General features: G+C 37.6%; 1 protein-coding gene across 13 annotated transcripts in view; it reads left to right on the top strand.

Moving 5' to 3' along the window:
* The window catches only part of LOC129238841 (inositol hexakisphosphate and diphosphoinositol-pentakisphosphate kinase), a 104,515-nt gene extending 83,279 nt beyond the window's left edge, over positions 1-21,236 (top strand). For 8 of the 13 annotated variants that reach the window (XM_054874047.1, XM_054874048.1, XM_054874051.1 and 5 more), the window contains 4 exons: positions 10,657-11,124; positions 14,210-14,330; positions 14,577-14,823; positions 20,091-21,236. In XM_054874047.1, the coding sequence (XP_054730022.1) occupies positions 10,657-11,124; positions 14,210-14,330; positions 14,577-14,823; positions 20,091-21,062 (1,808 nt within the window). In that variant the 3' untranslated portion in view covers positions 21,063-21,236. The remainder of the gene's footprint in view (positions 1-10,656; positions 11,125-14,209; positions 14,331-14,576; positions 14,824-20,090) is intronic. The other 5 variants (XM_054874050.1, XM_054874049.1, XM_054874052.1 and 2 more) reach the window with 3 other exon arrangements.
* The last annotated feature ends 431 nt before the right edge of the window (positions 21,237-21,667 follow it).

Genomic DNA, 21,667 nt, shown 5'->3' with positions numbered 1-21,667 from the left:
CAGACTGGTTTTATCACAGATTTGTAGAGGATAAGTTTGTTGTCCATTGAGAGGGTGGATTTGCGGTTTAGCAGCCAGTACATATTACGAAATATTAAACCTAGAGCTTTCCGTTTATCCAAATGAATGCCGAGATATTTAGCACTATCACATTGCGGAATTGGAATACGGTTTAAGTTGATTTGTGGGCAGGTGGTTCTTTTTGTGGTAAAGGTTGCGTGTTGGGATTTATGTTCGTTTACTTTCAACCGCCAGCTCCGGAGCCATTTGGAGATTTTATTTATGCTTATTTGGAGCATATAAGAGGCTTCTACGGGATCCACTGCTGTCGCCATAATAGCGGTGTCATCGGCAAAAGTGCCAGTTAGTACACCTTTTGTGGTTGGCAGATCGTATGTAAAAATTAAGTACAGGATTGGACCTAATATACTGCCTTGTGGGACCCCAGCTTTAATTTGTTGGAAATTGGAAATTTCATTTTCGTAATTTACGTAGAACATTCGTTGGTTTAGATATGATTTAAGGAGCAAATAGGCATTTAATGGTAATTTCTCTTTTATTTTAAAAAGTAGGCCTTGGTGCCACACTCGGTCGAAGGCTTGTGATATGTCCAGGAAAACTGCTGAACAGATTTGTTTTCGGTCGAGCGCTGTTTGTATTTTTTCGACAAGTCTATGGACTTGCTCAATTGTCGAATGCTCATTCCTGAAACCAAACTGATGTTTCGGAATTATTTGTTTGCGTTCGATAAAAACCATTAAACGTTTAAGGAAGATCTTTTCAAAAACTTTTGACAGTCTTGGTAGAAGACTGATAGGGCGATAGGATTTCACTTCATCGCCTGGTTTTCCTGTCTTGAGCACCATTTTAATTTCTGCTGCTTTCCATTGAGCTGGGAAAATGTTACTGGTTAAGCACGCATTAAACAAATGGGTAATGAAATTATAGGGTTCAGGAGGTAGTTTTTTGAGAATTTCGGCCGTGATGCGATCATATCGTGGTGCCTTGTGATCTTTTAGCTTTTTAATAGTGCTAACTATTTCACTTTTGGTGAACTTTTTCATCGGTAGCTCCATTTGGTAGGGTTCGTTTAAAAAGGCAGCAATAGTGCTGTCAAAACAAAGATCAGCTTCAGTATCGTTGGGTGTAAAAATATCTTTTAGATATTTAGAAAAAACCTCAGATTTCTCGATTGCGGTTTTCGCCCATGAACCATCTTTTTTACGAAGTGGAGGACGGTGCTCTTTTGTGGTACTTACTTTTTTGCTGACTTTCCACAGGGAATAATTGGTGAGGTGTGTTGGTTCCAAACCCCATAGAAACTGCCTCATTTCTTTATCGTGTTGCTCTTTCAATAATAATTTTATTTCTTTTGATAATTTGTTAAAACGGCTTTTATATTCAGGAAATCTTGTTTGTTGCCATATTTTTCTTGCCATATAGCGTTTGCTTTTGAACCACCTATTGTTTTGAGAATGGTAAAACAAATGACATGTCAAATGTGTTCATAATTTACTTAAAGGTTTGACATTTACGAAATGGGACGCTATACGCTTGAACAAAATTGGGAAATATTGAAAACCTATTTCCAAAGTGGTGAGTCTTCTTCTTCTTCCGCGGTTACAGTAAATGGCGAATGTTACCGTGACATGCTCAACGAGTTTTTGTTTCCAAAAAGTGAAGAGGATGACATGGACGACATTTGGTTTCAACAGGACGGTGCAACTTGTCACACTGCCAAAGTTACACTCGAACTTTTGGCTACCGTTTTTGAATTCCGATATCAATTGGCCGCCTCGGAGCTGTGATTTAAGCCCGTTGGACTATTTTTTGTGGAGAGCCGTTAAGGGCACATGCTATGCGAACCATCCAGAGACGATTGATGCTTTAAAACACGAAATCGAAGTTGCCATTCATGAAATTAGAGCCCAAACAATCGAAAATGTGCTTAAAAATTGGGTTGATCGAATGGCCTACTGTAAAGCCAGTCGTGGCAGTCATTTGAACGATATTATTTTTCATACATAAATGACAATGTTCAATCTTCAAAATAAAAAAAAAAGTTTGAAAAAATATTGATTAATTTTTTTTTTTTGACGCCGATTCAAAGAGCAAATTTTACATGGCCCACCCTATATATGTATGTATATAATTGGCGCATGCACCCTTTTTGAGTGTTTGGCCGAGCTCCTCCTCCTATTTGTGGTGTGCGTCTTGATTTTGTTCACAAATGGAGGGACCTACAGTTTTTAAGCCGACTAGAAACATTTTTTCTTTAATTTCGGTGTTTCACCGAGATTTGAACCTCCGTTCTCTCTGTGAATTCCGAATGGTAGTCACGCACCAACCCATTCGGCTACAGCGGCCGCTTAAGCTCGCTTACGGGTCTATTTATTGATAGCTCATAAGTTGAGCCTTGTGACTCTGGAACGCTTAGAAAGATTTGCTCTTATTGGGAAGAACTTCTGATGCAACAATTCGACAGCATTGCATGACTCATGAATGTTGCCCGCACGCAGTGTATACTTTCAATTTACCATTTCATTAGCCTTTTGACAGATGCAGCAATCGGCTCGGTAAATCAAATGATAAACAGCAGGCCAACTTTCTGTATATTTACAGGCGGGAAGGAAATTAAACTTAACTCACTTAAACACACTTAACCGTTAATAAGTTAGAACAGTGATTGCCAATCTGTTTTGTACTGCGACTACCTTTACAGCATTATTACTTGTATAATGTGTTTGGTTTCTAAGGAAATACCAATATACCTATGTGTATTCCTGATGTTGGGATGACTTTATTTGTTATTCAAACATAACTCTTTAGGGTTGAAGTTTTTAAAAATAACCTCTCAAATTTTTCTCTTACTTTTATTTGAGACCTGTATTTCAACTTGATTTCAACAACTGCAAGCAAACCAGATGAATGCAATTATGACGTAGCAAAGCGTAAAGGAATGCTCAGAGCTTTACTACAGAGATTACGTTGGCCTTGGCATCGCGACGCAAATTTAGAGAATTCTTCAGCAAGGGGATATTTTTCAAAAACAAATAATCATTGGCTTAGTTCAAATATGCTCCGTTTTGTTCGAAAACTTTTGTCCATTTTGAAAACGATTTCATAGTTTCGCTATTGAAGAACTACTCGCTTCTATTGGTAAAAAGTTTTACAAGCTCATTTTCACAAGCCTCTATCTTGTTTTCATTTATACGAAAAACTGATGCCCTTCCACGACGTAAAAATTGTACAATGTTGCACTCGATCCTGTAAAGAGTATGGTTTTTGCCCAAGGCGAGTCTTTTAAAGGTGATATTGGTAGACCAGCTGATTTACTTTTTTTCTTTCGCCGTGTTCATCCAGATGTTAGCATAAAATGAAATGGCGAAAAGCCGTTACAGTAGTCAGCTGATTTTCAGGGCAACTAACTCTCTGACAAGGGAGAAAATTTGCCTCCGTTGAGTGTAACACTTTTAGAATCGGACACAAGAATTTTCTTGCCTGACTACACTTAATTTAGAATTAAACACGAAAAATGTAGCGGGCAATGAAAATGCAATATTTTTTTGGAGGAAACGAAATCGCCATAAGAAAGTTATGCAAATGGTTGCAAATGTGATAATCGATTGATGTCAGGTGTAGACTGTACGGCGGATGCGATAGAACTAGAACATGCCACCAAGCTCGGTAAAACTGTGCGCGTCCTGGCGTTATCTTAATATAACATGACACCCTTCCTGTTCGCCAATTATGGCTACTTCTGCTCGATGCCTACTTCAATCTGTTTTGATGCGTTGGCATCAGCTGATTGTGAATCATTTCCATTCAATCCCGCCAAACGTACAGCAAAACCTTTCTTTACGATCGTTTAGGCCAGTCTTGCCTTAAGAATGATTTCGAATGATTTTTGAGCTCCAGGATTTCTGCGCAAGTTGTGGAAGTAATTAGCTCCAAATCAGCCGAATTAGTCTTGTTAAGGCGACTGCTAATATTTCAGTCCCAATTTGCTGTTCCCACTCTACACACCTTCGGCTTCGACGCTTGGGATCGTTGTCTTCTTGTAGAATCCAAGGTTGGTTCTTCCAAACATCTTCGCAGCTGAAAGTAATAATGCTTTTTGGCAAATTTGATTCATCTAAACTGCATTCAAATTGGAGGTAAACAACACATAGAAACGGTCAAATCCTTTTTCGGAGAAGCAGCCCCAAACATGAAACTTAACTGGATGCTTAACAGTTCGTTGAAGTTGTCGATTATCAGCAGTACACCAGGATCGACGTATGCAACTATTCTCCCAAGAGGATTCATACGTGAATATTACGTTTGTCCAATTTCGTTCTAAACGTCCTCGAATCGTGTCTTTGGATACATCAATACCACTTTTCCTTAAAACTGCTTCAGCTTCACGCAACGATAAGTTCGGCTTTGTCACAAACAAATCAATGATCTTCTGATCTTGCTTTGTGAGGTATTGTTTTGGGCCTCGTCCGGGAAAGCCGTCAACTTTTTAACATCGGTATACCGTTGCACCCATTTATTTATAAACGTCTTCAACTTCTTTAAATATTTTGCTGCAGATGCACGTGAAATTTTTAGACCTTTAGGGCGCGCACATAGGAACACTGCCTCAAGCCGTTTTTCATACATGGAATTCATTTTGTAAAAATAACGTACGATTTCTAGATTTCTCACAAAATAACAAATTGTGAAAAGGATACGCATATTTAGCAGCATTAAAAGTTTTTTTTTTAATCTTGTCAGTCACGCCCCTATTAGACAAACTTTATGTACATTGTGAGATTATGGCTCACTAAAGACAGCTACTGAAAAATATTCAGAACATTTTACTTTATCTGAACTTATTCTGGGTCCATCCAAAGCGGTCCATTCAAAGTTACATACAACAGTTGTATTTATCTATTCTCTTTTTGCCTAATACAAATGATGTTGTTTTTGCTGCTTGTAATGCGAACTTGTTTCTCTTAACTCGCTTGTGCAAACAGTGCATATATGAATATTTTCTCTAAAACACAATAAAAATATAAGCTAAATCATTGTGCGCTTATAATTAACCAACGGGGGGGTAATGTCTATATCTATATCGATTCCTTTATGCCATTACATACCATCGTAACGTGAGCAAATGTATAATATCTTTGGGCACAAGTGAGCGGGTATAAAAGCTGAGAGATGAATGCATGAGGCAAAGGTCTCCCTTCACAGGGAAGAATATCAAAAAGGTGCTGCGGCAACATTTTTTTTCTTGAATTTGAATCTGAAAAGGTCGAGCCAAGGAGCACCAGGAGATTTGGTGGCTCCTAAAACACTCAGGCCAAAGAGCCCATTGTATTTAAAGCTCTGAGCTCTGGAAAGGGGGTAGATAGTCAAGGAGGGAGGGGGAAAAGTATCATAGAAAGAGATAGGAAAGAATAGAGACAGAGATAGAAATAGTTAGTCCTGTGAGAATTTTCCAGATTCTTTGGCAAATCTGTAAATATCCTCCAGTTTTAGAGAACGAATATTACCCATTCTCATGACATCGGAACACAATACTCGTAGTCGCGCTCTAGCAAAGGCAGGACACTCACAGAGAAAGTGCTCAGTGCTATCCGCCTCCTCCAAGCATGACAGGCATACCGGGTCCTCGATGATTCCAATGGTGGTCATATGCTGACCCCATGGGTTGTGTCCTGTAATGATGCCGACCATCAACCGAATGTCTTTCCTTCTAAGTTTTAGTAGAAATTTTGACAGTTTTCTGTTCGGACTTGTAACAAAACATTTTGCAGTTCTGCAGCATTCCAGACCGGACCATCGCTCTTTATGTAGATTGCCTACATAATCGCTGATCTAATTCTTGATTCCTGCGGAACTGATTCCGATTATTGGCTCTGGCCCCTGTGGGAGCACCGTTGATCCACAGTTGGCCAATTCGTCGGCAATTTCGTTTTCTTGAACACCGGAGTGTCCCGGAACCCATATAAGTACAAGCCTGTTTTGTCTTGCGCCAGAATTAAGCTTCTTCTTACATTCTTGAACAATCTTTGAGGTTTGCTTCGTGTTCTCCAGGGCCTTCAGTGCAGCCTGATTGTCACTGAAGACTTCAATCTGTTTCCCGCTCCATCTCCTCTCGATTATTCATTCTGCTATTTTCAGAATGACAAAAATTTGCGTATGGAAAACAGTTTCCATTCCTCCCATAGCGTAATGATACTTAGTACTATCGTTTAAGTACCATCCGGCTCCAGACCCTATTTCATTCTTGGACCCATCGGTAAAGAAAATATCCGTCAAACCTCCCTGCATGCATTCTGGATTGCTCCATTGCTCACGCAATGGAAATCGGACATCAAATTTCCTCCCGAATGAAACTGTGGGTATCAGGTCATCTTTAGGTGCCAAACACAGTGGATACTGCTCCGACAGCAACTTAAAGATTTCTCTGTGCCCCGAAGTTCCATCTTCGTGTCAGAAACCATATTTATGGAGTCTACTCATTGCTTTTATTGCTTCCTATTGGATCTTAAGATCCAGGGGGAGCAAATCAAGCATAGCATTTAGGGCATCACCAGAGGTTGTACTCATGGCACCCGTGATGCATAAACATACACTTCTTTGCAGCCTGTATAGTTCCCGGATTGTGGACTTAACCATGCTCCGTCGCCACCAGACCACAGAAGCGTAAGTGATGATTGTTCTGATAAGTGCTGTGTATATCCATAGGACCACAGCAGGTTTCAGACCCTAGGTTTTGCCAAAGGCTCTACGGCATTGCTGAAAAATCTTCAATGCACGATTCACCTTCAATGAAACGTGTGTCTCCCAAACCAGCTTCTTATCCAAGATTACTCCTAGATATTTAACTTCGTTGGAAAGACCAAGTGTCACACCTTTCAGTGTTGGAAGACTGAGTCCATCCAATTTCCGTTTTCTCGTAAACAAGACTATGGTTGTTTTGTTCGGATTAACGGAAAGACCTTGTCAAGAATCCTCTCCACTTTCGTGCAAAGCCTCCTTAAGGATTTATCCGATGTTAGCGCACAGACGTCGTCCGCATATGCTTGGGCGTGAAAACCGAGTTCCTGCATCTCCACTAATAGAGAGTCTACGACGAAGCACCACAGCAGCGGAGAAAGAACACCCCCTTGGGGACATCCTTGCTTGGACCTGATTGTGATTTGTTCGTCACTGCTCCCACCAGCGGTTAACAGCCTCTCAGAGAGCATGGAGTATATCCATTTTATAATGGCTTTATTAACTCCGTGTCGTTCGGCAGAAGAACATATCGAGCCGAAAGTGGCATTATCAAAAGCCCCCTCAATGTCCACGAACACACCCATTGTGTATTCGTCAGCTTCCAGCCCGGCTTCAATCTTGCTAACAAGATCATGTAAGGCTGATTCAAATGATTTTCCACTCTGGTAAGCGTGTTGATTTCTACTGAGTGGACTTCTCGGCAATACCCCCTCTCGAATATGCTTCTCCACCACTCGTTCCAGACTTTTCAACATGAACGATGTCAAACTGGTCTAAATTGGTCTAAAACTTTTTGCTATGGAATAGTCATCTTTTCCTGGTTTCATAGGCAACATAGTATTCTGCTTCTGATAATAATTTGCTATCAGATCAATTTGATGATGCAGCTCTATCTGCCTTCGATTTATTGGACAAATTGAGGCTCGCAGCACAAATTAGAGAAAAAGTTCTGCACAAGCACCTTACAAAAATGCACACATCTATACGAAGTGTGTTCAAAAAATAAGATGAATTTTAATTTTTCTCGAAAAATATTTATTTATTCATCAATTTCTATTTTATCTCCTTCAAAGTAATCCCCTTCAGATATAATACGCTTGTGCCAGCGTTTTTTGCAATCCTCGAAGCAGTTCCGATATGCACTTTTTGGTATGTCCTTGAGCTCTCAGCGATTCGGTTTTTATCTCCCCAATCGTCGCGAAACGCCGTCCTTTCATGGGTCTCCTCAATCTTGAGAACAGGAAAAGGTCGCAGGGGGCCAAATCTGGTGAATATGGTATGATAACGGTATTATTTTTGGCTAAATAATCTCTCACAAGCAAAGATGAGTGAGTAGGTGCATTTCATGATGCAAAATCCATGCAGTTTTTTCCACAATTCCGGGCGTTTTTTCGTATTGCTTCACGCAAATGGCGCATAACTTCAAGGTAATACTCCTTATTTACCGTAAGAACTTGTGGTAAGACCTACTGATGCACTACGCCATGGTAATCGAAGAAAACAGAGCAGCAAAACTACATTTGATCGAACTTGGTGTACCTTTTTTGGCCTTGGCTCTCCTGTGCTCTTCCATTGGGACGATTGAGCTTTGGTTTCGATGTCATAACCATATACCCATAATTCGTCAGTAGTTATAAGCCTCAGATCATCGTTGACGTCATTCAACAATTTCTGAGCGATGTTGGAACGCTTTAAGCCCAAAATTTCTTATTGTGATACGCCGATTCTCCAAAACAATTTTCTTCACTTTCTCGACATTTTCATAGGTTGTTGATGTGCTAGGGCGTCTAGAGCGAGCATCGTCATTCACATCTTCTCAATCTTCTATGAAAAGTTTGTACTACTTGTAAACAGTTTTTGACGTGATAACGTCTTATAATTCGATTTAGCCGGCTGCACGCACGAAAAAATGTGTCGTTACCTTGCTCATTTGTCGTAACCTTTTTTTTTTTTTTTTTTTTTTTTAATTTAATTTAACATTAATTGAGTCCATTGTACTACACTTGGATTCCCTTTTAATTTTCTTTAAATCTACCCGATCTCCGAAGAAATCTGAGTAGATCTTGTGGTGCCAAGGAGCCAAGATGGTCCCTTCTTAACACATCAGTGCCAAAGACCTCGAACCTGATTCGGGCGAAGGCGGGGCAGACACACAGGAAGTGGTCCGCCGTCTCATCCTCCTCTTCACAAGCTGGGCAGAGTACACTGTCTGAGATGCCCAACCTTTCCATGTGCTTTGCCCACAGAAAGTGGCCCGTCATTAGTCCAACCAGCCGTCTGCACTCCCCTCTGCTTAATGACAGAAGGGTTTGCGACAGTCGATCGGACATGACAGGTTACATCAGTTTTGTCCATCTGCAGCCTCTCTCAGCCTGCCAAGCTCGCTTGTGGGTAGTGGTTACTCATTTGCTAGCCGTGGCCGTGATGGCCGCAGAGGGGTGTCGTTACCTTGCTCATTGCCGTTACCTTGAATGAACTGCAAGCGAAAGCGCGGAACGAACGACGAAGCAAACAAAGCAAACGAACGGCAACGTTCGACACATATAAATTCACGTATTTGTATTTGCATATTCCTTCTTATTGATTATTATTAATTTGATTTACTTGAAGAATTTAAAATAAAACCAAGTTTGTTAATAATACCTGTTGTTTTAATGTTATTATTATTAATTTTTTTATTATATATGAAGGAAAAAATGTATGGTAATATCTACCATATACCTTATAAGATATGTTGTATACTAATATATGTATATAAACATGCATATACATATACAATTTCGCGCAATTTTCAAAAAGAACAAATCTATATGTAAAGATGCATACAAGTCATATGGACATATCAAATATACGAATCTATTCCGTACGCAAGCAAATGTAAGCTAGTGTGCTTGAACTGCAAGCGAGAGCGCGGAACGAACGACAAAGAGCACAATCGGCCCCCGCGTTCGGCAACGTTCGACATCTGGCTCTGTCCTACTTGAGTGAGCATATATACATATATGTATGTATATGCGCATATGTAGGTATATAAATTCACATACTTGTATTTGCATATTCCTTCTTCCTGTGTGCATGGTAATGAACCATTTCTCTGTTGAGAATAGGACGATGATAGGAAAAGTAGGAAATGAAAGGGAGTGTTTCGAGTGTAATGTGTCTTGAAAAAGGCAAATCGATGATGTTGCCTCTTAGTGTTGTTGACTTATTAACGTCTGATGCACAATCGAAATTGAACATATCTTTCATGAATTTGATAAATGTTTCGTCATTTTGCACGTTTGTGTAAATGTAACTTGACCTATTCCATTGCAATTCCATTTACCTCCTCCTCAATATCCATACAAAATATCTATCAAACAAATAAAATTAAAATTTTGTTTTGAAAATTGCAACCATTCCATCAATATTTTCTTATGACGTTGTCACGTTAAACTATCGTCAGTAAACCGACTTTACAGACAACCTCTTTTTTTGACATTTCATTTCCAGTGTTTTTGAGCACTTAATTCCATTTTTCTTCTTGGATCCATTTTTTTCGATAGCAGAAAATTGCCGAACACGCAAAGCACTTGTCTTATTTATGCATCTCACAAACAAACTAAACATGCAATATTGCTAAAACCGTGTATATATCTTCGGGACGAGTGTACCAACATAAAAAAAAATAATAATAATCGAAAGTCGATTGTACGTAGCTTGCGAAATTCGAAAATTCACCTTATTTTTTGAACACACCTCGTATGCGTCACTTATCTAATGTACATTATTTCTCATACTAGATTACTATCGTATAAACTTAATATTTTTAACTGTTTTGAATTTAACTATTTAAACTTTTAACACAATTTTCATTTTAATCCATTTCTCCAATCAATTCACCACGAACCTTCGACATAGTACTTGAAGGTTTTGGCGGTGTGCCACCAATTCGACCATTGGAGACGCTACACAATGCACTTTCGCTGAAGCAACTTGATCAATTTCTACATAAAATGACCACTTCGCCACTCTTCAAGACGCCGGCATCATCGCCACCAAAGCACCCTTCAACTCCACAACAGAACTTACAAGGCGCATTGCAGTCGATGTACTCGTTGGATGCTATTACAAGCTATGTATCCGGTGACAGCGTGTGTCATTGCCAGGACCTTACACCCGGACAACTAGAACCGATACAGGAGCCAATGTTGAGAAATGTAATATGTTTGCATCCAGCAGCAGCAACAGCAACAACCAGAAATGCACCACACGAGGCGATGGAAGCAGATCAGCTGGCAGTTTTAACGGGTGCAGCAGCATCTTCGAACGCCAGTTGCGGTGCAACTGAGGCGAACGCGCCACTGACTACTCAACCAAATGTTGGAAGTAAGTCCGACGACTTATAGTAAATTAAACTTTGTTCAACCTTTCAATTGCGTATGCAGTAGTGCGTTCATTTTTTCGGTGTGGCTGATAATTCTTTACACACTTTTGCTTTTCGCAAAACACCACATACAAAAAAATAGAAAATCAAATTTTATAAAAAATTCTTATTTTTGCAAGCATTCAACTGAAACTATCGCTATCTATCTTTTTTATAGCATTAAGTAATTTTTCAATATACATATTTATATATTCATGTACATAGATATATATTGAGTGTATATTTTGAGTCTGTGCGAAATAATGCGAACACGAGAATTTCTATTAAAGCACATGCAAATTACTTTTTTATAATATACCTTTTATTTTTCGCCTGAATGTAATTGTATACACAAACAACAATTAAATCTTCCTCTAAGCGTGATTCGGAAAATTTTTTGACAAAAACTGATAAGGTAAAGAAGGGTTCTACATGGATTGTCCATAGGTCAAATACAATGATTTTTTGTGTATACGCAGATGTTGCATATAAAAAACTGTAATCCCTCACATACATACTTATGCAGATATGTACTTATAAAGGTTGGCAAAAAAGTCTTGCGGTATTTCCGCAAGCTTGTCTTTGCAAGCGCGTAGTTCTAGTTATATTCGTCGCATCGGTTCACGCTAGAGCTTTTTGGAAAGCTCTTTTCACGTGCTAACACGTGTTTGATTAATTGTTGTTTGCTTTTAATCGTTCGTGAGTTATAGCGTCGCAAACATGGAGCAAAATAAAGAGAAAATACGGCATATTTTACAGTACTACTACGATAAAGGCAAAAATGCATCTCATGCTGCCAATAAAATTTGTGCAGTTTATGGACCCGATACAGTTTCCATTTCCACCCCACAACGATGGTTTCAACGTTTTCGTTCTGGTGCAGAGGTGATCGAAGATGCGCCACGGTCCGGAAGGCCTGTCGTCGAAAATTGCGATAAAATCGGTGAATTGATCGAAAGAGACCGGCATAGTAGCAGCCGTAGCATCGGCCAAGAGCTGGGCATGAGTCATCAAACCGTTATAAACCATTTGAAGAAGCTTGGATTCAAAAAGAAGCTCGATGTATGGGTGCCACACGACTTGACGCAAAAAAACATTTTTGCCTGTATGGATGCATGCGAATCGCTTCTGAATCGCAACAAAATCGACCCGTTTTTGAAGCGGATGGTGACTGGCGATGAAAAGTGGGTCACTTACGACAACGTGAAGCGCAAACCGTCGTGGTCGAAAAGCGGTGAAGCTGCCCAGACGGTGGCCAAGCCTGGATTGACGGCCAGGAAGGTTCTTCTGTGTGTTTGGTGGGATTGGCAGGGAATCATCCACTATGAGCTGCTCCCCTATGGCCAAACGCTCAATTCGGACCTGTACTGCCAAGAACTGGACCGCTTGAATGCAGCACTCATGCAGAAGAGGCCATCTTTGATCAACAGAGGCCGAATTGTCTTCCATCAGGACAACGCCAGGACACACACATCTTTGGTGACGCGCCAGAAGCTCCGGGAGCTCGGATGGGAGGTTTTTTGCATCCACCGTATAGTCCGGATCTCGCACCAAGTGATTACCACCTATTTCTGTCCATGGCGAACGAGCTTGGCAGTCGGAAGTGGTCCACAAGAGAGTCCTGTGAAAATTAGCTCTCCGAGTTTTTTGACAATAGAGAAGCGAGCTTCTATAAGAGGGGCATTATGAAGTTGACATCTCGTTGGGAACTCGTCATCGAACAAAACGGCGCATATTTGACTTAAATCGCATTATTATAACCAATTTTATGAACAATTGAAAATTCAATAAAAATACCGCAAGACTTTTTTGCCAACCTATATAAGTATGCACTGGCGGCCACGGAATTAGCACTCTATGCCAAGGCAACATTGTCTCTGCAGTTTTTCTGCTTAGCAAACTGAATGATTACCAAGATTTTTTTTGGAAAGTTATTTACTAAGTAGGGAACAAGTACCGCTATAATCGGTATTGAAGCTTCGTTTGAAATTAATGACGTCATACTTATAAATTATGAAAGGAAAACGATTTTTCATTTTGACTGAAAGCGTTAATTGATTTTAGTTCAATATTTTTTTCGGTTATCAATTACAAATTCACTTTTATTTTTTAATTTTAGTCCGACATCTTGGATCGGTACTCACTCGTAAACAAGCACTAATTTTTTTAAGGTTTTGCGACATCTTGGATCCGTAATTTTTATTAAAAAAAAAAACCTTCGTACAGCCATCCAAGAAATGCCCCGAATGGTGTTTTTAGGATCTCTGCTACATTTTTTGAAAATCACATCAGATTCAAACAACCAATACAAAAACCTTAAATGCTCAATTTGATGATCTTAATTCACTTTTTTGATCTTGGATCGGCCATGTCGAATTTTGCAAAAAAAAAACATTCCATCGGTTGTGTAGTAAGTGACCCTGAAATCCCCAGAGTAGTAATTTTTATGCGCTTAGCTCAATGTAATTTCTAATTTTTAAGAGGTTCACCCCGTTTTATATTTTGAATTACGAATGTATCCAAGAATTCTGTTGAAACAAAATCGTTTTTTTTTTGTTTCAATTTAAAAATGATATTGACATTATTTGTAATTTTTTGTAAGGGGTTAGGGTTATTTGCAAAAATTCGTGCTTCCAATAGTTGCATCAATATTTCAGCAGTGGTTTTATTTATTTTTTTATAAACGCGGAACAACAAAAAAAACTTATTCCCGTTAACCCAATAAAAGAGTGAACCAAGAAATGTGTTGTGTTGTGTAAGATCTTTCAACGTTTTTTAATAATAACGCACTTGCTAATGAATTTGTACGATGAATTGTGACTGGATCCAACGGATGCTCCTATAATTTATATGCTGACCCCGTACACAAAATTTAATTCGTTGTTAAGCACGTTTTTTATTATTTTTATGGAATGCTTTTTGTCTATTCTCACCAAAATTACTCGAATGCATTTTCAGTTGCAAATATAAAAAACAAAAACAGTTAATAGCAAACTTAAGTTGATCTGTAAAATAAATGTGTTGTAAACCCTAAATAATCATTACAAGTCTGGAGCCAGCAATCGAGCGTCGCTAGCAGCACCGAACCCTCGTCCCCAGCCATTTCGGAGAGTTATTCACATGAAACGCCCAGTGGCGAAATGTCGATTAGTGTAACCAGCGCTGATGGGTCAGTACGCAATTAATTACATACATACATATGTACATATGTAAATATATTTAAGTTTAAATGTTGAGACTTTTAATTTACTATTATATCATACTCTATAATTTTTTTCTTCACAATCTTTTTTTTTTAATATTTTTAATAAAAAAAAACATTCTCACTGGCTGAATTGTAAAAAAACTTAATTGCATATTTTATAAAAAATATATAAAACACTCAATTGTTCGTAAATATAAAAACCAAAAGTAGAGTTAACATCCTGCCCGTAGCCGAGGAGCTTGCAAAATTCTTTCCACAACTCGAGGACGAAGATTTAAATGCGGTGTCGGTGTACACACCTTTGAACACAGATACCTTGGATGTAGATGCTGATGGCGTGTTCACATTCGGAGGTGGCAGTAGTCGTGGCGATGTGAGCGCTTGCCTAACTCCAGTTAGCTTTGGGATGGATATAAGCATGATCGCGAATAAAGGATCGATGACGCTTTCAGTTGATGTGAGTAAACAAAAACTTTCATAAGTAAAATATACCAGAGGAATTTTTTCAAACATTACCAAAAAAATTGGTTTCTCAAAAATGTTTGACGAAAATGTATAATATATTGTAATTTTTTCTCAAATATTTTTTAATTATACGAGTATTTTATCCCAAACATTAAAAAATTGAAGAGATTTCACTTTAAATAACTCTATACCAAAATTTCCAACATTGAAAAAATCTGAAAGTTATTAAATTATTTCAAAATTATTAAATTATCCCAAAATTATTAATTGTCTTAAAATTGTTTAGGTTTACCTCCTATTATACTCAAGTCCACAAATAAACCAATTCTTACAAGAATTGACGACAATATCGAAAATGTGGGTCACCTGACGTGGAATCGCTCTATAATAAATTGCAAAAATCGCGTTTTTTTTTTTATCTTTTTAGCTGACGGTGTAAAACTTGTGGAATTTTCCAAATTTTTTTATTTAGTTTGAAAAAAAGATTTATATGGCGTTTGTTAGACAATGAACTATAGTTTTATCTGAACAAATAAAATTTAAATAAAAAGAAAAATATTTAGGTGCTACGTTTTGTCGCGTTTGTAAAGTAATAATACTTCATACTTCTGCTCAAATATGAACGAGACTTTATCAATAAAACGGTCCGCGGATGACATATGGCAAAAATAAATTTTTTTGTTTTTTTGGTAGGACTGTTATAATCTTACATGGCAAATTTCAGCGTGATATGTCACATAGTTTGTTTTCTGTGCTACTGTAAACAAGTCCAGCTCGAGTGTGTTTTTCGAATTTAACGATGGAAATTCAAGTTGAACAAAGAATTTATTTGAAATTTTGTTATTCCAACAAAATTTCGGCTTCAGACGCCTTAAAAATGTTGCAGACAACCTATGGGGACTCTGCTCTATCGCCTGCACGTGTTTTCCAGTGATACAAATCGTTCAAAGAGGGCCGTACATCAACCCAAAAAACCACGCCAAAGTCGCTCAAAAATTAAGGTTATGCTGACTGTTTTTTTTCGATTACGAAGGTGTGGTGCACTCGGAGTTCCTTCCGCAAGGCCGATCGGTTAACGCTGAATATTATTTAGACGTTTTGCAGCGTTTGCGCGAGAACATTCGTCTTAAAAGGAAGGAATTGTGGGACAACAAGTCATGGTTCTTGCATCACGATAATGCACCAGCTCATACATCACGTCTTGTTCGCGATTATTTGAACAAAAATAATGTTAATATCGTTCCGCAAGCACCGTATTCGCCTGATATGGCTCCATGTGACTTTTTCCTGTTTCCCAAGCTCAAGTTGCCGCTCCGTGGAAAACATTTTGAGACAATTGAAGTCATAAAAGAGAATTCGAAGAAAGAACTGAAATCCATACCGAAATCGGCCTTCCAGAAATGCTATGATGATTGGAAAAAACGTTGGCATATGTGTATCGCCTCCAATGGTGATTACTTTGAAGGAGATAAAATAAAAATTGAACAATAATTAACCGTTTGTGTTTTATTAAATCAGTCTCGTTCATATTTGAGCAGAAGTATAAATATTTAACTTAGAATTAACTTGAGTATCTAGAAATGGAAAATAAATTAGAACTCAATATAAACATGGGACATGTTTTTTAAATCATACCTGCTTTGCTAGCCAAAATCATCCTGCATTTCTCAAGCAGCGTGCTGATGTTTGTCATTGTTGATTTTTTCGGTTTGATTGGAAACCAACACAGAACTCAGAACTCTCTCCCACAAAAGAAGAAAACGAATGAAGCAACTGTTAAAAATTGTTTTGCAGCCAGCTTCAAGATTGAAAATACGAATAGGAAGCACAAAGTGTGTCGCCAGTACGGGAGGCAAAATCCCCTGTCTCTTCTCCGTTCGTCCTTCTCCCACGAGCAAAATGTTTCCCTGTGTAAATGGGGACTTCTTTACCCTACTTCATTCTGTAAGTTTCTTCTGTTTTTAAGTTGCAAATAAACGACATTAAATGGTCTGTTCTTATTTACCTCAGTGTGTATGAGGTATTTGTGAACATTGACTCTGGTCTTGGTAAGAGATACTTGAAAACCAAGAGTAAGTACACTTCACGGTTACCAAGAACGAGTAAAACATCTGACGTAACGTGAAATGATGTGTTCATAATTAACCCGAACGTAGTTCATATTTATCCCGAGATTCACCCGATTTCAGGTTAAAGGTGTCAGAAAATCATGTTTTTTATTAGGATAATACAAAAAATTCGCAGCGATGAATTTATTGGTTTTTTATTGAGCATTAACTTATGTAATGAAGATAACAGCTATTACTTATCAGTCGAGTGATGGATAATCACATTTTAATACCTCTTGGTTTCTACACTGCTCATAGGAAGGTTAACGGCGCACAGTGGTGCCACAGCGGCCAAAAATACAAGGAGTCATTCGAGAACTTTGACAATTTGCAGAAATCACTTTTAAGACATTTTAAACTTCTAGTTAAAAAATCAAAAAAATCCGCCCACTTTTACGCCTACCTCCCACACAACCTTAACAATAAAGTAGCCATAACTTCCATAAAATTAAAAAAAAAAATAACAAAATTTTGTATACTTGTATTTTGTGTAATTCCTAATATTGGGTAATAATTTTGTAAAAATCTGCCCCCTCTTACGACCACCTCCCATACAATACTAACTTAAAAAATGCTCTAACTGGCATAAAATTTTACGTCAAACTTTAAAATTTGGTACATTTACGTTTTAAAAAGTTTTCAATATTTGGTGTGAATTTCAAATTATTCCTTCGAGAAACATTTCCATCATTGGTTGTACCCATACCCTGCTTAACCCTATACGCATAACCTTCGTCGAATCGTCGAACAGAAGATAGAAATATCGTTGTGATCTCAAAAGAGAGCGTTTTATAAAAACACAGATTATAAAAAAATATACTAACAAAAAATTAAATTTATTGTGTGTTTTACTTAAGATATACTTGGTTAATAAAACTGTGTGTTAAAACTTTCAGAAATATATATTTTCTACCGATTTTATATATCGCGAATAATAGCTCGTCGAAATGACGAATGGTTATGTTTAAAAGAGCAGCTTAGAAGGTTATGTGTATAGGGTTAACAATATCAACTTTTAATCCCAGTACTGATCTAAAATTTCTTTGAATTTCTGTTTTAGTTTCTTCCTTCTGTTCTTTTGTATGTTCATTTGTCCTCCATGCTGCAAAATTTTTATTATATGCGATGTGCAAAATACACTCCATAAATTTAATTCTCGCATGAAGCGGAGAAATTCCAAATTTCATAGATTCAGCTGAATTTTCTCTTAAAATCACAGCATTTAAATCGTTCATTTCAGTGGGCTTTAGGCCACATATAAAACAAACTGCCATAGAGGAACTTTTACTAACAGTTGTAGCAACTTTCCCACCTATCATCGTCATCGCTAAACTATGTGATATTGTAAATTAAACACCTATTAAACACCTCAATTTCAGAATTTTTCAAATTTTGAATTTCATCATTCATTCTATTTACTTCGCTATTTACAATATAAAATTTGTGGTTTTTTTTACAAATTCAAATTTGATAGGCCTGCAAAGTCTAGTTGAAGATGGATCTGAATTACTCCAACACGTATATAAATCATTTTGACAATCAATTAATGTCAATGACACAAGAGACGTTAAAAACATATTTTTATCTGATAAATTTTCATCAGAGAATCGTTGATGGTATTCGCTGTGCCCAGATGACCCATCACAGCCCCATTTGCTTAATAAACGCAACTGATGTGGAAACTCTTCAACCTCACATTGCGATTTAGATTTAAAAATTCTTGAAACTGTGTGATCAAGTAATTGTTGTAATCCAACACTACTACAATTTTCCTCAACCGTAATATTAGCAGGATAACATTGCTTTTTAACTGCCAAAATTTGTTTATAATTTGGAAAAATATCACAACCGATTTCTTTGGCTGAGCTTCTTAAAATTTCATACTGGTGCTTTGATAATGCAGCATCGATTATGAGGCTAAGTGCTTTTTCAAGTGTAAACGATTTAAAATTTTCTTCTTTATTATATCTTTTAGCTGCAGACACTATCAGCTCTTCAGAATAATTTTCACAAATTTGTTTTATTTTAGACCTCTTAGTTCTCTCATGATTTTCTTCAAATAAAACACAAGGTCTTCCACGTTTGGCTGAAAGCGAAGTACTTGGCTGCTCAATATTCAAAACGTTTTTATTTATCGTATAAAGCCGTGAAAGCCATTGTTTATTATCAATTAAAAACCTGGATTTAATGCGCGCAAACATATCGCACCCTAAATACAAAAGGGTCACAACTCAAAATTTTCCACACTCGAGCCTGACTTGTTTACAGTAGCACAGAAAACAAACTATGTGACATATCACGCTGAAATTTGCCATGTAAGCTTATAACAGTCCTACCATCCAACAAAAAATTTATTTTTGCCATATGTCATCCGCGGACCGTTTTATTGATAACGTCTGGTTCATATTTGAGCAGAACGTACATTTTGAGTTGTGACCCTTTTGTATTTAGGGTGCGATATGCATAGCGCGCAGTGTGAATTTCGCGCATGGTTGTTTGTGGTTTTTGTTGTGTATAAATCGCTGTGCTAAGCTGTGCTATGTCTTGTTTTCTTTAACTTTTAACTGAATTTTCAAGCTTTAATTTGATATAAGTCTTAATGCGGTGCTCAGCGGTGCAATATATTTTCTAGTCCTTTGAAAATGATAAATGTTCATTTTTTTGGGCTGTATATATGCTACATGCAACTTTTTTCCATTTTTTAGGAATTTATTTTTTTTTTGTCATTTTTAATAAAGAAAAATGGTTCTTACGAATTGCATTTTTAGAAATGATGTGTGATGTTTCATATGTAAATAACAAGCATTCAAATATAGCACTTTGAACTCCCATATTTCAAGTATGTTGTCATACCTTAACTTTGACATACTGTGTACAGAAAAATAATAAAGATTATGGTCTAAAATTTTAAAACAACAATTCTTAATTAGTTGTTAATAAATTTTGAAAATTTCATGCAAATCGAACGATGTGAAAAAAATTGATTTATGGCCGCAGTCTACATGAAAAGTTCCCACTGTGCGGCGTTTGTTCGAAATTACCCCATGCTTATATTTACCCCAGCTGACCCTACATATACACACTTATCTTGAAATTTTATTCAAACACAGTATTATGTCATTTCCATCATTAACTTCATTCTAAAATGCAGGGCTTCGAAGACGAGGACGAAACCACGCTATCAGCCGCCACAACACCTTCTCTACCTGTAGATGATCCCAAACTTGAAACGTGCTATTGTTGCCCCACTCACGCTGAAATGGCTGAGCCGCCCGATGTCGAGGATACGATTGCTGCTCTTCCCGAACCACTTAAAATACCAGATACGAATATAATAAGTTCTTCCCCCGAATCAAATTTATTTGGTGAACCAATATCATTGCCACCGCTTCTGCTCTATGGCGATTCAGCTCAACGTCGTGGTGCACGCAAAACAACAGATCCCATATCACCAAAAATTAAAAAACAAATAAGTCTCTTCGAGGGTGGTGAATACGAACACCAAAAGGAGTACTCCAATCTACATGCGTCCATCAACATACCGTCTGCTTCCACCCTGAAACAGGATGCTCGCCTACGCAAATTTGAGACTCTTACACAATCCACATCCAATTCGAATTTCCCATTTGCAAGTAATACATTGAAGCGAATGCCACATAACGCCTCCGAATTAGACGATGTCAGCCATACACAGTCGTGTATCAATCTGAAAAGTTCACTGTGTGGGTCCCCTTCTGCGTCCATATCGGGATCGCCGCAACATAAAGTAACACCGATTGCAATTGTTAAGCAGCCTGGCTCCAGTGTGACAACAACGCCAGCGATAACGACAGACAGCAATGGCAGCGGTTTACCTCGTCCTGGCGCTTTGATTGTCAAAGAACGTTTCATAGAGCCGCCAAAACGGCTTCCGCATAACTTTCATAGCAAAACTCAATCTATGGATGCTGACTTTTTATTCAACGAATTCTTGTTAGTTCCAGCGCGTTCACCAACTCATGTACCTCTTTCACCCGATGGAGGTCATACAAGTAGCCCAAGCACGTCTCCTTCATCACGCCCAAGCTCACGTTTTATGACGACAAAAATATTAGATGACATGGCCACTTTGGAGCGTAAATGAAGGAGTTACTTAATTGTTACTTTATGTGTGACTTGGAAGGAAAGAAGTTATTCATAGTTCAAAAATGAGTAAATACAAATAAAACAATTCCGATTTATTAAAAAATATGTACCTACCTACTCTCATTCCAGATAAAATATTTATTTTTTCTTATACATACATACAAATATACTAAATTACTTAAATGTTAATAAATATTAACAAATTCTTTTTGTGAACTTAATAAATGGAAATTTAAATGTGGGTGAATGAAAAGAAGAATTCGGTAAGTACGTACAATAAGTGGAAAGGGGAGCGATTTTATTACTGACTTCAAAAGCAATGGGTATGTTCAACAATGCATTACAATGCGCAACATACCATTTCAGAGTGAGCAGTGCAAATATGGCAGTACTGCAAATGCAACGCGTTCTTAAACGTCATTTTTGTATCAAAAGTCGCGCATTATTTGCAGCAAAAATTTTCACACTGCCAATAAATACGCTAGTACAATGTCTGATGAAAAGTGGGTATTTAATTATTTATTTTAGCTTTTAATATAATACAAAAATTGATGAAAAATACGATATTTAAACTTTATTTTATTATACTGTTCTTGGTTTTAG

Source organism: Anastrepha obliqua, chromosome 2 (genome assembly GCF_027943255.1).
Source record: "Anastrepha obliqua isolate idAnaObli1 chromosome 2, idAnaObli1_1.0, whole genome shotgun sequence".
Classification (NCBI taxonomy): domain Eukaryota; kingdom Metazoa; phylum Arthropoda; class Insecta; order Diptera; family Tephritidae; genus Anastrepha; species Anastrepha obliqua.
Note: the sequence above shows the minus strand (reverse complement) of the source record. Positions and strands in the feature narration are given on the sequence as shown.